Genomic DNA, 17,855 nt, shown 5'->3' on the forward strand with positions numbered 1-17,855 from the left:
TGGACGGCAATAAAACCGCGAGAGCGAGGCGGCCGCAGTTTTTAGAGCCAGTTGCTGCAGTTGCTCTCCACCAACTGCACCGCCTGGCTCTCACCTGATCTAACAGCTGACTCAACAATATGACGTTTTAGATAAACTTTTCTTTTTTGTTGAATTTCAGAGATTAAGATTGTATTTGTCTGATTTGAAGGTTTATTCTGTAATGGAAAACATGTTGTGTCACTGATGGTGAAGTTCAGTTGTCAGAGACTAAATGCATTCATCATAAACTATACAGAGTCTACTGTATATTAACACTGGACTTTTTTAATTATTGAAGTAGGCTATTTAGCAACACAGCGACTTGTGGTCAGTGGGATGTGAGGATTCTTAAAATAACATCTGTACAGATGTGAAGCCCTGACTGTATCTGACTGAGCCTTAATGAAAACTGTTGTCTTGTATTTTTTTTCCTCTGAAAATATGAACCTTATAATCAAACACAGTTTATTCAGCCTGTGTAAGGTTGATGGGACAGGTCAAACTGATATGATGCTGATTTACAGGAGAATTCATATCAAATGGAGGATAAACCATGAACATAAACTACAGATCACCTGTAAAGCATTTTAATAAATCAATCTAGGCTATCATAATTCAAACAACTGGAGACTGAAAACAAACTGATATATGGGTCTGATCACTTTTTTAATGAATTGACATCATTCCAGACAGGATGTAAGTGTGTCTGTGACTTCCTGTACGGACTGAATGCTGCTGGAAATTGTCGGGAAACTGTCCGACTTCACTGCAGCTTTTTGTCACCGCCCCCCGCTGCGGCCGCCTGCTCTCGTCTACTTTCCAGGCGAGGCGCAGTTCACCTCGAACGAGCCTATTGCATTGGAGTGCCTGCATTTAGAAAAAAAAGCCTTTTACATGAAAGTCTATGAGAGTGAATCTGGGAGATTTCCAGCCAGGCTGATATCGCCCCAAAGGGTTGGAATGCAACTTCACACTGCGGCTGATTGGATATTCAGAGGCAGGACCATAGGACGAGCTGTTTCAAGTTAAAATTATCAGAATAATTAATATATTGTGTGTATATATGACAATAATGATGATGATAATCATACATTTTATTATTATCATCATCTTTCTTTTCTTTTGTGGCTCAAGGAGGGGCGGCGCCTTATCGCCCTCTATTGGCCAGCCGCCACTGTAGATAGATATAGATCAGAGAAAAGCAATATCACAATATCACATAAAGAAAAGTAGCAAAAACAGAGCTTTTAATCATGAATTGAGAGTCTTACATGTTCCTTCTTCTCACAGGCAGTTCAAAAATTACTGTGCCTCATCATATGATCCATCTTCCCTGTTGAACCTTGACAAATCGCCTACTGTCCATCCCCCAAAAAGAGGTGACATTTTGTGAAGTATCCGTATGTGCCTGTCTGGTCTGTTAGTAATGTGCATAATTATGCAGCTAGTTGGTGGCAGGGATGGGTAATTAGCCAATAAAGTTAGCAAGTGCTAGCAGATTGCTTAACCACATACGTCTTGGAAGTGTGTGTTTGATAGTCTATGGCTGTATCACTTCATAGGCCTAGCCATTTTAAATTGGTAAAATATTATGGAAAGGTTTTGAAAATTCATTGTTAAAAATGTGTGGGAATCCTGACTTAAATTCTGCCTGCCTTACAGTAGCTATGAATCATTGCTGGGGATAGGGTAGTAAAAGATATACTACTAACGCATGAAAACACGAGATTTACAGGAAGCAGCTTAACATGTCTTCTTTCCTGCCTAAACCTAATTCCAAATAACCTGACTGCTTGTGAACACTGTCCGAAACTAATACCTGCCAAACGCCAAATCCAGGTACATTTTGCGTTTGGCGAGTAAATCTCTGCAGGCTATCCATCACAAAATGCGTGCATCTAATCTATGACTGCCTTGAGTACTCCCAGTTTTGTGACACTGTTCACAAAAAACATCAGTTGATCCACTGAACTATCACTTGCTGCCACTCTGCTGCTATTCTGAGTTACACCCATATGAAGGTAATGAAAAAAATAACAGGGAGGCCCCATAGTCTGAACCAAGATGGCAAACCCTTCATTGCCTCCCACATTGTTAGGGGATGTGCATTAGTTTCACTCCTTCACTCTTACCTTTCACAATAAAAGCCCTAGACATATATACACTGCATCATGCATCACTGCTCACTATGAAAAGTCTCTATGTCTCAGTTTATAACACAGTGCTGGCAGTGGATGAGTCCTCAGAGGAGGATGCTTCATTCTGATTGAGGAGGTGTTAAACTGGAGCTTTATGGACAGAGAAGCAGTGGCTTACTTAATAGCATACATACTCAAGAAATGAATATGGAGATGAGACAGTTCCTCAGTCTTATCATAGCTCCGGAAATGGATCTCTTCCAACATTTTTTTTATATTTGGAACTGCTGTGACCTTTTCTTAATCCGAACATTTTACTTCTCGGGCAGTGTCTCAGCTCACTCCTTCACACTGCTGACCAGATGCAAAATTCTTTTGTCTTTAAGGTCACATTAAATTGCTTCAGATTATGGAAAGAGCTGTCATGTTTTAGGCTTTCTTTAGTTTGCATGTTTTACAGAACCTGACCAGAAAACAGAAAGGAGTGCATGGTGTCCAGGTCTCTGCTTGCAGCCTGTTTAATGTGCTGATGTAAATGAGGGGTTTATGCGTGCTGTGGTGTCTTGCAGTGGCTTTGACATTTTGAGGCTTTTGGACGCTTGGCTAAGGCAATTTGCAGGGGGCATTGATATGCGTCCCTGTAGGAACCAGTGTGCAGTGAAAGGGATTAAGCAGCACCGCTGGCACTGTGAGCATCATGCTGTCCTTGTCCTTGTGGACTGAAGGAGCTTGCAGGATGCCTGCCTAATGTTAGCCTCCCTTGCAGCCTCCTCGACATACTTCATTTCACTTTATTTTGGCTGCTGCCTCAGCATCAGGGTGACACCAGAGTGTGCATTCACATCCACTGTCCATGACATTTTGTCTTGGGAGATAACATGAAGATTTCTTAGGCTCATTGTGCGGTGAGTGAAATTAGAAGTAAGTGGAGACACTTCTTTTCTCAGTAATTTCACTGCTTTCTCTTTTGATTTAAAGGAATATTTCACCCAGAAATGACCATTCAGTTAGTTATGTTGTGTTACCTTGAATTCCTGAAGAAAACACTTTATCTTGCATGCATCTGCTAAACAAAGAATCCACAAATGGCAAACATCTTGATTTGATGTATTTGATAATAACATAAAAATGGCCAGTTTTGGATCTTCTCCTTGCTGTTTGTATTTGCTGCTTATCCCGAGTGGCCTTAAATTTTGTCTTAGAATTTATCCAACAACACTTGTTGTATGTGGTGTCCTATCTGACTCCCAGTATGGTCACTAGTGAAAGAGCTGGAAGGGCCTCCAGTCATCATCCCGCCTGTAAATATGCCAATAAAAACACACTGAGACAAAGAATGAGCCACGGCACAGCTACAGACTCTTAGCAGCTAAGCCAGCAGCACACACATCCTCCGAACCAGGGAACAAGAGCTGCTGCACCGCTATAGCCTCATGTTCAGCGGGTAATGTTAGCACAAAGCACAGACCCACAGTGAGCAATGAGCAGTGACCAGGTAGCTGATTCGGGCTGAAAGACTGAAAGGTTTGTTTGTGTTTGCTGTTTATCTTGTGTTTATATGATGGTGGCATTTAGAGATGTTCATTCAAGTATTTATTAGACTGAAAGAGCTCAGAGAGCTCATGGAATGTAGCAGTCTCACCGCTGACACACAGTGGGTGACAGAGACAACGCTACGCACTCTAATGTCAGTAGTGATGTAGTAATTTTCTAGGCCCTTTTACTGTTATTAAACAGTATGACATTTTTTGGTGGGCGGGCCTTAGCTGGAGGCAAAACAGTTCTCCACAGACATTAGCTAGCGCTTGCCAGCAAGTTCTGTTGGCTTGTCTTAGACAATGTAGGAAGATGATGCAATTGTTGCATCAGAAATACTCATTCTGAGTACTGTGTAAAAACTTTGTAAATTCAGAGCCCTGTCGGAATGTACTGTTCAGCTTTCCAGGTAGAGGCTGACATGTTTTTCAGGAGTCCTACGGGTCACGTGATTCCCGTGGGATTCCCACAGGATGGGAATCATTTCACTATTCGTCACGTGATTGGGACGGGATGGGAAAAAAAGTCAACGGGAGCGGGCAGGACTGGGAATCATAATTAGGCCTGTCGCGATATGTGATAAGTCGGTTAATTGCACGGTAAATTAAAAGGGATTAATTGCCATATTCATGCGTGTTTGTTTTCCTCGTCTCTCTCCACCAAAGAGACTGGACGAAAAGAGCGTTCACTGCCGTGCATCGTCTGGCAGCCAAGTGAGTTGGTTCATTAGCGTAATGAACGGAGGGAAAGCTCTTGTCATCGAGTGTCTTTGTCTCTGTGGGGGAGGCGGGGCTATGGGCTACACACACAGACACACACACACAGTGCGATCTTCGTGAGGGGGAGACGAGGCGGAGAAAAAAACAGGGAGTTGAGCGTAAGAGAAAGACAGGGAACTTGTTCCTAAACCAAATGCCACGGCCCCTGTGTGGGAGTGTTTTGGATTTAAACCAAATGACAGAGGGCAGCCCAGTAATTTGGTCAGTATGCCGGCAAAAAGAGCGAATACAACCAACTTAACTGCACACCTGAGAGTGAGAGACTGAGAATATTTTTTGTTTTTATTTATATATTTCGATATTTTTATGTGTTGTTTCAGATATTTAAATTTTCTTTTTTGCATTCCTAAATATTCTTGTTAAATAAATGTTTATTTCTCTTTAAAAGGGTGTACTTGCATCAATATGCCTTTATTATCATTATATAAGTTTAAAAAATGGTCTAAAGACAGCAAAATTACAACAATCATAAAAATGGTCTTAAAAGCACAATATTATGCTTATCGCAATAATTTCTGACACAATTAATCGCCCAGCAAAATTTGTTATCGTGACAGGCCTAATCATAATAACAATAGTCAAGTTTTTATAAAGTAGTTGAAACTAGCTCCACCTCCAGCAGCTACAACAGTAACATGCTGCTCTAACACTGATGCTTCAGTATTAATAATCTAATGATGTCATATATAATAATATCAGTCAGAGGAACCAAACACTACTTTTACTGCAATACTTTAACTACATTTTTCTCTCTCAGAACTGGTTCTTATGACATGTTGTCTGACCACATCAGAAATCAAATGTGTTTATCATTCTGAACAGCTTCAATGTGGAGTGAATGTTAAAATAATTAGGCAATAAACATCAAAACACAAAAAACATTAGATGTCATATTTGGGTTTATATTCAGCTAAGGTAGGCATTGTGTGATCCATGTACTGTATTTTTTTTTTTTTTTACTGTAACTGAAACACAACACAACACGGGAGCGGGATGGGACAGGAGCCATTCTTGTGGGATTGGGATGGGACGGAATTTAGTTTTTTCTTTTTCATGGGATTGGGACAGGATGGGATTATTTTTGTGGGAGTGGGATGGGACAGGACTGAAAATCCACTCCCGTGTCACCCTCTAATCCAGAGCACCGCACTCTCAGAGTGGCAGAGCACTCTCTAGGCACTCTGCCTATACCAATACCGTAAGTGTTACTTGAAAAAGTAAACACTGACCAACAGGATTAGACTGGCCGACCCGTATGCTCTCACTCAGTGGATGGATGATTTGACAGGATTGCCAAAGGTGGGATGGTTGGCTTTGTGGTTGATTACTATGCCAGTCTTACAAAGGTGGACGACACTTGAACGGTTTCCTCCATTTTGTTTTACTATCAAAGCTAACGTTAGCTAATGCGCTAAAAAGTTACCGTTACTGAGAAATTCCCTTAATACCTCCCCAGTTTCTGATTAGGTGGACATGAGAACCCTTAATACACATAACGTTTTCATCTTTAAGTAGGCAATGATGACATTTAAGTGTTCAGCAGTAGGACTCAACATATTTTTATGCATTTTCAGACAGTGTCTTTTCAGTTGACGTCCTTTTCTGTAGAGCAGCTAATTCATGCTGCATTTTGAATTGTGCATATCGTGCCTGTGTGTATTCACTGAGTTCATCACAAAGAGTGACCCTGCTGCCAGTGACATATTGTACTTGTTGGGACGTCAAAAATAGCCCAGAGACTCTGCTCTGCTCCTGCAGAACAGAGACAGCATGCAAGGAAACGGAGGAGGAGTGGAAAGAGAAAGAACACGACAGCTACGGAACACAAAAAGCCAAAGTGCAAATCATCTAAGACAGTAAAGGGGAAGAGAATAAAAAACACTGCACATGATAAATGGAGCAGAAGGAAAAAGGCAGAGCAGTAGTAGAAGTTTGGTGAGATATGGGATACTGCTAACCCAAGACGTGTGTGTGTGTGTGTGTGGGTGTGTGTGTGTGTGTGTGTGTGTGTGTGTATGTATGTGTGTGTGTGTGTGTGTGTGTGTGTGTGTGTTCACCTCGACTCCTGCCTTGGTTTAGTTTGACCTGATTTAGTTTACTCTGTGCCTGAAGGCCAGTTTCAGAGAGGGGAAGAGTCGCTCTCTAAGTGCCATTTTGTCACATATTGGATGTCATACCAAAGCACAGATGTGAGATCTCTCCCTCCTCTCCGCTGTGTGTTGATGCATGTTGATATGTGCATGTACCTCATGCACTTGGAAATGTAAGGGGGAATAGAATAGCAAGTCATAAATTAATGGGAAACTGTTAAGAGGCATTCTTTTATATTGTGTACTCAAGTTTGCTATGTGACTGTTGTGTGACTGCTGTTAACTGAGGGGCAGTATTTTGTGTTCACCACAGTTTTTATTTAGGCCATGCCCAGTCATGTTCTGTCAGAGGTCGGAGTTCATTCCCTCCGTGACTGAAGAAAATATGAGGTCTTCAATAAATATGCTGTACAGGCTAAAGATTATTATTGCCTCCGTCAGATTATTCAGCGCTGGTGAGGCTGCGGATCTCAACAGAAACCTTTGTTGTTAGTAAAGCTAGCCCTCAGATGGGTTTTTAGAACACCAGTTGTCTGGCGTTTGCAGGCAGCTGCTTGCGGTTAACTGTTTGATTTAGAATGTGTAAATGACTCACTTGTTCTCTCAGTATGCAGATGAGTAGAGCTGAGAGCAATACTCGTGTTCTTTTCTCTGTGCCTCCTCACAGTGTAATTTGTCTTGACATATCCTGGGAGGGTGACAGGGGATGTAAGGTTAGGAAAATGTCTCATTTGTTTGCCAAGGTAAACAACCACTATTCCCAAAGATGAGAGCTCAAACCTGCTCTCGTGAATCACTGCATTGTATTGCTTACAGAAGGAGCACTGCAGCATTATAGGCTTGACTATTGATTAGTTCTTAACCTTATGTTTTTTTCTTCTTTTCCCTCCCTTGCTTTTTCCTCACCTACCCTGTCCTATCCTCCTCCTCTTCTCCCTTTCTTAAGTTGTTTCCTGGTGGCGGATGTCTCGACGCCTCCCTCTGAGGTCGGAGGCCAGTTGGCATTGGGAGGTAGGTCCGCAGCAGCAGTGATGCGGGCCTCAGTGGCAGGTTGCAGGATGAGCGTGGGAGCACTCCTCAATGGGCTGCTGGTCTCTGTAGTTGCAGCTCTGCTTTGGAAGTATTCCAAGCTCAGTGAGCACGCTGCCCTGCTGGAGGAAGAGCTGCATATGACACGACAGTCCCAGGAGCTCTCACAGGCCCGCATCGACTACCATGTTGCCCTGCAGGCTCTTCAGGAACACGGCACCCGCATGGTCTGCACTGGCAAGATGCACACCGACCGTATCTGCCGCTTTGACTACCTCTGCTACTGCTCCGAGGCAGAGGAGTTTGTGTTCTTTCACTCCAATTCCTCTGTCATGTTGCCAAACCTGGGTTCAAGGCGCTTCCAACCTGCCCTGCTGGACTTGTCCTCAGTAGAGGATCACAACACTCAGTACTTCAACTTTTTAGAGCTCCCTGTTGCTGCATTAAAGTTTATGCCTAAGCCTGTGTTTGTACCAGATGTGACACTGATCCTAAACCGGTTTAATCCAGACAACCTAATGCATGTGTTTCATGATGACCTGATCCCGGCCTTCTACACTATGAAACAGTATTCAGACTTAGATGATGAGGCACGTTTAGTTTTTATGGAGGGCTGGGGTGAAGGCCCACACTTTGACCTCTACCGACTTCTCAGCAGCAAGCAGCCACTACTTAAAGATCAGCTTAGGAACTTTGGCAAGCTCATGTGTTTTACAAAATCTTATGTTGGCTTGTCCAAGATGACAACCTGGTACCAGTACGGTTTTGTTCAACCACAGGGGCCCAAAGCCAACATGTTGGTCTCAGGACATGAGATCCGGCAGTTTGCCAGGGCTCTGATGGAGAAAATGAACATCACAAGGGTGGAGGAGGTGGAGAGGGATGGAGGGAGTGCTGAAGATGAGAAAGAGAAAAAGGATGAATACATTGTTGTGTTCAGTCGTTCAACAACAAGGCTGATACTGAATGAAGCAGAGCTAATCATGGTGCTGGCCCAGGAGTTCCAGATGAGAGTGGTCACAGTGTCCCTGGAAGAACAGTCTTTCCCCAGTATTGTCCAGGTGATCAGTGGTGCTTCTGTGTTAGTCAGTATGCATGGAGCTCAGCTTATCACCTCACTCTTCCTCCCCAGAGGAGCTGTTGTGGTGGAGCTATTCCCCTTTGCTGTGAACCCAGAGCAGTACACCCCATATAAAACCCTTGCCACCCTTCCAGGCATGGACCTTCACTATATCTCCTGGAGGAACACTAAGGAGGAGAACACCATCACCCACCCAGACAGACCCTGGGAACAAGGGGGCATTGCTCACCTGGAGAAGGAGGAGCAAGAGCGAATTCTAGCGAGCAAAGATGTCCCCAGGCACCTGTGCTGCCGCAACCCAGAGTGGCTCTTCCGAATCTACCAGGACACTTTGGTGGACATCCCTTCTTTCCTGGAAGTCCTTAAAGAGGGCGTGAAGATGAAGTCCAGCATAAAGAAATCAAAGCCAGCTAGCACAGTCCACCCGGGCCGCGTCAGAGAACCCCAGTGTCAAACCTCAGTACAAACCACTAACGAGGCCAAGCTCACTGTCTCCTGGCAGATTCCGTGGAATCTGAAATACCTGAAGGTGAGAGAGGTGAAGTACGAGGTGTGGATCCAGGAGCAGGGAGAGAACACCTACATGCCTTATATCCTTCCCCAGCAGAACTACACATTTTCAGAGAACATTAAGCCCTTCACCACCTACCTGGTGTGGGTCAGGTGTATTTTCAACAAGAACCTCTTGGGCCCCTTTGCGGATGTTCTTATGTGCAGGACCTAGAACAAACATCTTGCCAGTTCGTTGCTGTGGAATTTTTCACAAAGGTTGAGTCATGCTTGCACAATATGAAAACAGGCAGCTGAACTCTTGGACAGTATTGTGTCCTCAGCAAGCGCAGGCAACATAGGAACTTCTGGAAGAACTGTTAAAGATTTGAAGCACAGGGTCAGAACTCAATGGCAACAGCCATTAATCAAAGGAAAATATATTTCCTGTACCTATGAAAGAAAGAACACTGTCTCTACTGAAAACACCAGAATTCAAATTATGAGATTTATATATGTGCAAATAATATATAACGTGATTTTTAGTATTAGTCAAAACACTGGTTCTTTACCTTTTACAGTATGCAATATAGCTTTTCTGTGGAGAGCAAGAAAGATTTTAGAACAGCAGATTTTTAATGTTTTCTGATTTGTCCAATGTCTACTGTGTGTGTGATACCTGTGTGGCTTAGTTTTCCTTCCAATTGTATAATTACAAACACCATTATTTACAGAACCTAGCCAAAACCACAACAGCATTTTCTGTCACTCATGCCATATTAAGCCCCATTTCCACCAAGCAGTCTGGTATGGTTCAGTTCAGTTCAGTACACATGTTTTCTGTTTCCCCTGTGAAAAGTTGTGGATGGTACCAATGGGACCATTCCATACGGTCTCCATTTTTGGTCACCCCTCTGTTGGGGCACCTAGCACACTGATCTGGTACTAAAAGGTGGAGCTAGAAACACTGCAGAGGATGGTCACTCTTGCTCAGGGCTGAGTGGTGACTGGTTTTGAAGCTGTTCATACTGTGGAAAGTTTTACGTGTATTAGTAAACTGTAACTCTAAAGTGAAAGGATGTTCTGCTGCCTCTGGCAGCAGCTGTAGAAAAAAATAACTTAATTCACAGGGCTGACTGCTGGCAACTTTTAAGGTGGAACATTTAGGCCTACTTGTAATGTTATTCAATGCATGAGTCGACGTGAATCCATCAACACAACTTAAATCTCAATATGACAACTTTGACCATTCTATTAGTTTTTATTGTCTCTCTTTGATGACATACACTTTTAATCCCGAGTAAATCTTCAAGTATTTAAAAATATATTTTTATGTCAATGGGATATGTGACCTGCATATATTTAATACTCACTTGGAGAAAAAAAAAAAGCGCTGCAAAGCATTGTTCCTCTGGGCTATGGCCCAGAGGAACAAGAGGAACAAAGAGGCAAGCACCCCTGTGCTTGCCTGAGGACTAAATACACAAACCTGCTTTTTTAAATATCCCATGGAGAGAGACTCTCACTGCAGCCTGTTCTATTTTGTTCTGAAAATGTTGGTGTGCAACCTCATTCTGTGGACGATAAATAAATGCAGACTTCCATCTGTGTCACCAGTGATGAGGAAATACAGTGAGTGCTGGATGGAGCAGTGAGTGTCAAAAACCTCGCCCACATTCAAGAGTACTGTTTGAGGTCGAAACACTTCACGGACCTAGGGTCTAGGTAACATGTCTGTGTTACTTTTGGTTCCCACGGTACCATGCTGAAAGTGTTTGGTGGAAACAGGGCTTTACTTTACTATGCTCGAGTACTCTTTGACCTAATTGATTTATACAGCTTTAAACCTTGACTCAGAAGATATTGTCAAGGATTTGTGTAAAAGAAGTATCAAGCAAAGGTTTTCATGAAGGCCACTGTAATTAATGTTTTGACCCTAAAAGCAAAGATATGTGCAATTTTAATGTCATGGAGCCTTGTTTGAATTCTTTAATAGCACCATTATCAGATTGTGTCCTTACACGAAATAAATGTAACAACACGTGTTTGTGTTTCCCCAGCCACAAGTCATTTACATCCGTTTTACTGCATAAATAAATAATATTCTCCAACTGGAACCAATTACAACTACAGTAATTAGAATTTCTGTGCAGAGGGAATCTTTTCTGTCAGGCTATAATCAGTGTAGCAGCAGTATGCTGTTGGACAGCTGGATTTTACTGCATTTTCATCAAGATAACAAGGAATGTTATTACCCTATTTAAACCTCTGTTAATTAAAATTACATTCCCAGCTACATGTCTCTCAACTTGTCTCAAAGAATGTTGAATTCCAGATTGAAACAACAGACATCTAAAGCTGGCTGCTGATTTTTTTTTCTCATAACATTTTTTGAATAAAGTGCTGCTCATTGGTAGCTAGACTGCAAAAATGTATTAGTTTGTAAAACACTTGAACTGGAGGCGTTAGTTTGTAGTAGTGGAGCAAGACATGGTTTATGGAATGGCACAAATGAAACAAAACACTGCCAGCAACATATTTTGTGATATTGTGCCATTGTTATGACAATGTCATGGACTTTCTACAGTGTACTATGAGCAATCCTCTAAACATGATATTGCCTCTTTGTAATGTTTGACTGCTGGCCACTATGAAGATCATTTCCTCATCCCTCTCATATTCCTTTCTTCAGCTATTCACTTAACTGATATTTTTTTTCTCAGAGGCAGTTTTGTTTTTCAGTGCACGTTTAAGAGATTATTTGAAACCATTGTTGTTTGTGCAGGATGTGATGGTTTCAGTATAAATGTGTTTGTATTGTTAGATTTGTGTGTGCCCCTGTCCCACCTCAGTGAAGACATCATACTGTACATGCTATGTGAAATGAGAGAGTACAAGTCTCTGTTTTCTACTTTAGCAAATCACTGGAGTTTCTTTTTCAGTAACTGTGATTGAATAAAGAAGCTGATTTCTTACAATAGCTGTTTTGTTTCAGCAGTTTCTATCACTAAAACAATTTGAACAATGCTCGCTTAACCCAAGACAATATATTCAGTGGAAGAAAAAGGGCAAATAAAAATAAATAAGCTGTTTATATTTTTTGTTTCCAGCAAATGTGTCAGTTGGAAGAAAAAAACATTTCTTGTATTATTATTTAAACCCTTTGAACTCCACAGATGCGGTCCATCGGTGCATATGTTGGTAGTTTTGCTTATTGTGATGTCATTTCTTGGAGTATATTTAAATGTCTCTAAAGTCTGTACAACATAAGCTAAAAGATTATGTAAGTCAATAAACCATAATAATAAACGTTTTGAAATTATGTAATGAATTAAAAAAATTGACATGTTTTTTGATCAATTTAAAAAGAGTACATATCAATCAATCAATCAATCAATCAATCAATTTTATTTATAAAGCCCAATATCACAAATCACAATTTGCCTCACAGGGCTTTACAGCATACAACATCCCTCTGTCCTTTGGACCCTCACAGCTGGAAAAACTCAACTNTCCAGGACGGACAGACGTGCAATAGATGTCGTACAGAACAGATCAGCAGAGAGAGAGAGAGAGAGAGAGAGATGCAGGTAATGACAGTAGCTTACAACAACATTATTGAAAGTAATAATATTATAGTTCTGGTTACTGTGGTATAATATGTTGAAAGTATGTATTAATATCTGGCAGTATACATGTGTGACAATAGTCATATGTGTATAATACATATTGGTCCAAAAGATTTCTAAATGTAGAACCATGATCAAAATGTTTCTTAACATTTATTGTTATTTATTTGAACTATGAACATTTTTTAGTTTTTGAAATATGCTCATTTTTATTAGCAGAGTGCAAAGCCGTTTTGATAGTTTCATCTGCAGTAGAAATATTTCCCCAGTGCATACATTTGCATTTTAGGTATTTTATATCCCAGAAATCTGTACAACCTCAAAGCTAAGAAGTTATGTAAGTCATAAACTATAATATAGTCCAGTATGTTTTGTTTTTTTTGTTCAAAATTTTTGGGAATTTGATAAACTATACATTTTTGGAATTGTTAGAATCAAATCAAATCAAATCAACTTTATTTATATGGCACTTTCCATACAACAGTAACACAAAGTGCCTCACAGAGGTTAAAAACAACAAAGATCCAAAACAGAAAACAAAAAGAAAAGAGAAAACCCAACCCTTCCACCCCACATAGAGATACGTAAATATACATATATGCACACACACACACACACGGCACCCCCATCGGGAGACCAGGAACAACTCTCAGTGTGGTAGGCCCCCATGAGGAAACATGAGGAATATGAAAACTAATGTTTTCATTTTTTTTTTTTTCAAACTATTGCGGCCATTTTGGATTTTAAAAATGGTGAATGTTCAAAATGCCTTTTAAAAAAAAAAAAAGTCAGGTTCCAAGCTATGCTGTTGTTTACTTTTATGGCTAAATATACATTTTGTTTACTCAGATATTCACATAAACTAAGAACAGTCACTTGGATATGCAGTAATTGAATTTGATGGTCAAAGTCAAGGTCACTTTGACCTCATAAAACATGTTTTTGGCCATACCTCAAGAATCCATATGCTAACATTTTACACAAATGTCTAATAGGATAAAATGATGAAGTAGTATCATTTCATATCTAAAAGGTCAAAGGTCAGCTTCACTGTGACATCATAATGTTCTGCGTAAAACACTTTTCTGGCCATTATTCAGTGTCATATCTTAGGCACAGAAGGGGAGACATTTTGTGAGATACTGAATAAGTGACTCTAATCTTGAAACTGTGCTGGTTGTATAGATCTTCTGTGTGTGAAGCAGACATGGATGTGCGGAGGCATGCAACGACAGGGCAGTAATTATAGTTTTAGTGACTGCCTGTCAACTTGAAATGTCATTCCTAATCTTAATGTATCACTCTGATCTTAATCCTGGTTTTTAGAATTGAGTCCTCATCATTCTCACACTGTTAATTGCAACAGCTAAGGTCAGCGCATTGTAAGTCTCTTGACCTACAGGAACATCTTTGTGTTGACAACATCCTGTGCAGTGGCATCTCACCATTTCAATGATGGCCTGAAGAGCTGGTAGTACATCAGTGGTGGTGGGTCTCAACTGGCCTTTATCATCCATGTAGTAGCCATTTTGCAGAGGAACGCTTGTCTGGCCCCAAACTCGAGCTTGCACATGTAGTTCCCCCATCAACCACCAATAAGCTGTTTCAACGCATCCTCTGTAGGTGGTAGCTTGTTACTCTCTGCCTTATATTTGTCAAAATGTGCCATTTCAGCTTTGGAATGTTTCTTATTGTGATTTCTTTTGAGTAATAGGAAGCACACACAAACCTAGTCAAGTGTTTCTGTTGTTCCTCTGTTACTCTTAAATTATCTGAAAGCATCCTCAGAGGATCAAAGATGTCATCCTCAGCTTCGAGGAAGATCTTCACCCATGTTGCATTATACCTAGTTAACACTACAACTCAAGCCCTGATTTGACACTGATTTAAAATAATTTAAAATAATTTCAGGAGCTCCCCACCAGAGGCCCCAGATAAGACGCAAGTCAGTGATGGCTCCACACTCTGGACTACTACTTGAAGATTTACTTAAAAAACTGGTTCTCAAATGCTAACTTTCCAAAAAAGTGAGCCGAGACAATCTCATTTAAATGTTATTAAGGCATAATTGCATAATTAAGGGCGTGGACACTTTGACTAACAGGCTGTCTGCTCGGCGTCACCACAGGCCACTCAACTTAATCTCTATGCTGTGTTTAAGGTGTCGGAGCCGGCTGGTCGGAGCCTAGTAGAGGTTTTTTTGTACACATACTGGACAAATAATAAGACTTGCTGTGCAGAGAATTGTACCAACTAACCGTCCAAGACACCAGTGAGGTTTTGGTGAGTGACATTCAGTTAAAATTTTATTTATATGTTGGCCGTCTGTGTGAGGTTAGAAGATTTAAAGCTCTACCACGTTAACAATACTTAGCTAAAGTTATTCTATGTAAGCGATACACTTGCCATACGGGCAATGTAACGTGAAGGTAACGTTAATGCTAGACTTGGATATTAACAGTTATGTTATGTTGCGTATGTAACTTGAAAATATTTTATAATGTATATAAAATATAACGTTTCAGCATGGTTCCAGAAATACCTTAATTCTACCTAGATGTTGCATTGGAGTTGGTTATTGAGGCTGTATGGCAGGTTAACTTTAAAGGGGCAAAAAGCGAAATCGTTTCACCGCTAGGTTTGCTGCTGTGCACTGCCTGTAGACCAAAACAAAGTGTGTCATGAGCCACACCTCCCGCTACCTCTGCTCTCCACCCCCCACCCCCACTCGCCTTGTTACCTATCTGCGTAGCAGAGCACCGCAGCACCTCCATGGACTATTACATCCAGACGGTTCTGGTGTTTCCGCCACAGGCTCCACTTCACCCAGCTTCACTCAGCTGCCCGATAAACCCGCTGCTTCTTCCCACTTTAACCTGAATACCAAACCAGGGTTCGGTGCTCCGGTTGGATCCAAACGGAGAGCCGGGGCTAGCTGGGAAGCTAGTGCAGGCTAACTGGTTGTGCTTCCCTCCGGTCATGCTCCCAGCTAGCTCCGGATCTGTCAGGCAGCTGAGTGAAGTGGAGCCTGAGGAGGAAGCACTGGTTAGCCCCGGTTTCACTACAGGCAGATTCACTCGCTACAGGGGCGAGGGAATAAAACCTAAACAGCCAACTTAGTTTGGCTTAGTTTAGCAGTTAGCAATATCTTTTACTCACTCTCGGTCTCTGCTGTGTTTAGCTATTCCCCTGCCTACTTCAATGATGATGGTACATGTAATAAATGTAATATATTTGCTGAGATGGAGGCGAGGCTCAGTGACTAGAAGAGCTGGTAGAAGTGCTCCATAGTTACTCCAGTAGCCGATGGCAGCCGACTAGTGCTAACTGCTAACGCTCCCGGGAGCTAACGCTAACATTCCTACTCTTCTCCGTGAGCCTGTGAGCCTGGCGGGCTCACTACTCTTCCTACGCTTCCTACTCTTCCTCCGGCTCACGGAGAAGAGTTAGCGTTAGCTCCCGGAGTTAGCACTAGTTGGCTGCAACCAGCTATTGGAGTAACTTACAGCTATGGAGCGCTTCTATCAGCTCTTCTAGTCACTGAGCCTCGCCTCCATCTCAGCAAGTATATCACATTTATTACAGGTACCATCATGCCATCTGCCATTGCTCACTGGCTGTAGCCTTTTATAGGGAGGGAGGGCCAAGGGCTCCGAGAGGAGGGAGGAGGCCGATTCACATGATAGTTTCACTTCATACTGTAAGTCCATACAAGGTATTTAGTCTTCAGCTGCAGCAGATATTCATTCACCTATCCAGTCAAGGTGGTATATGTATATTATTCATTGTGATCCGCCATTTCTTAACAAAGGTGTTTGTCTTTTACTGTAATTCAAAAGGTATCCTGACTGTGAAACCTGAATGACCGGTGCCAACAGAAGGAAGACCTCATGTATGGAGCGATGTATTTGGTGCCATTCTTCTGGACTGTGGAGAAGAGAGACTGCATGGGTGACATCCTGAGTTTTCAAATGGTTTATGATTATGATGCCAGAAACCACTTAAGGTTCAACTTCCTCTGACAAATTTTACCAGTTTGTTTTTGTATGTCCTTAGTATTCAGAGATTCAGTTTCTCAACTTTGACTTATTTTCTGCTGATGTTAGATAGCTGATAGTGTAGTTACATTTGAATTTTAATGTTTTAACATTTTTTTAAGATTAAACTGTAATTGAGTTATGAATAAAAGATGGCACGGTCACCACCTACACTGATATTTCCTAATTTGACGTGAAAAGGATCTTCATTAGGAAACAGCTGGCAATGGCAAACCAGAAGTGCACCCAGGAGCAAAATGTGACTCCTGCAATAGATGTGTACTGAGTATTCATTAGGCATACAAACATTTTAATTTCAAAGCAGTTGGGTTTAGTAATTCATACCACATTCCCTTGTATGTTTTTTTCATTTGATAGAGACCTACAAGATGTCAGCGTGGTACAGCAATGTACATTAGTTTAATAAATAACTACAGTTATTATGATTGTTTAATGCCTTTCTGATTTCTGATGATATCCACCTGTGATTAAACAGTACTGAGTGCATTTTTCAGTAACTATAGAACACTGTTGTCTGGTTTATTTCAGATTTACCATATGCCTCATAGTTAATCTAATAGGACACTTTGGTTAATTAGTGTTTTCAGTGTCATACTGTAATAAATGTCAGAAAAATACATCAGAAAACACAAACTGTAATATTATTATATATAATATAATGTTGTTTTAGCCTTCATTGTCAAATGTTCAAGGATGGCAACATTTGTTCTATCATATATGTTGTTAATTAAAGCTAATATAGAAATAGCGTTGTAATAATTACAAATTCTAGCAAAGCCATCAGTGTGTTAATGCATTATTACAATACTGTATGCTGACCATTGCTTCGACCAGATATACTCATATATACTTATGGTGTATATCATATACACCATAAAACCATTAAAGGTAGGATCTGGAGGATTTTCAAACAAAACAAAATATAGACATATACAAATTAAATCTACTCGTGTGGTGGTGACTCTGTTTGCAGAGCTCCTGCCCTTTAACTGTATTTTGATATTT

General features: G+C 41.1%; 1 protein-coding gene across 6 annotated transcripts in view; it reads left to right on the forward strand.

Moving 5' to 3' along the window:
* The window catches only part of pomgnt2 (protein O-linked mannose N-acetylglucosaminyltransferase 2 (beta 1,4-)), a 35,141-nt gene extending 17,694 nt beyond the window's left edge, over nt 1–17,447 (forward strand). For 2 of the 6 annotated variants that reach the window (XM_050045805.1, XM_050045804.1), the window contains one exon: nt 7,511–12,613. In XM_050045805.1, coding sequence (XP_049901762.1) covers nt 7,596–9,398 — 1,803 coding nt within the window. In that variant the 5' untranslated portion in view covers nt 7,511–7,595 and the 3' untranslated portion in view covers nt 9,399–12,613. Of the gene's footprint in view, nt 1–1,311; nt 1,401–7,510; nt 12,614–14,953; nt 15,076–16,631 lie in introns of those variants that run through there. The other 4 variants (XR_007570055.1, XM_050045806.1, XR_007570054.1 and 1 more) reach the window with 4 other exon arrangements.
* Nucleotides 17,448–17,855: the final 408 nt, after the last annotated feature.

Source organism: Epinephelus moara, chromosome 6 (assembly GCF_006386435.1).
Source record: "Epinephelus moara isolate mb chromosome 6, YSFRI_EMoa_1.0, whole genome shotgun sequence".
Classification (NCBI taxonomy): Eukaryota; Metazoa; Chordata; class Actinopteri; order Perciformes; family Serranidae; genus Epinephelus; species Epinephelus moara.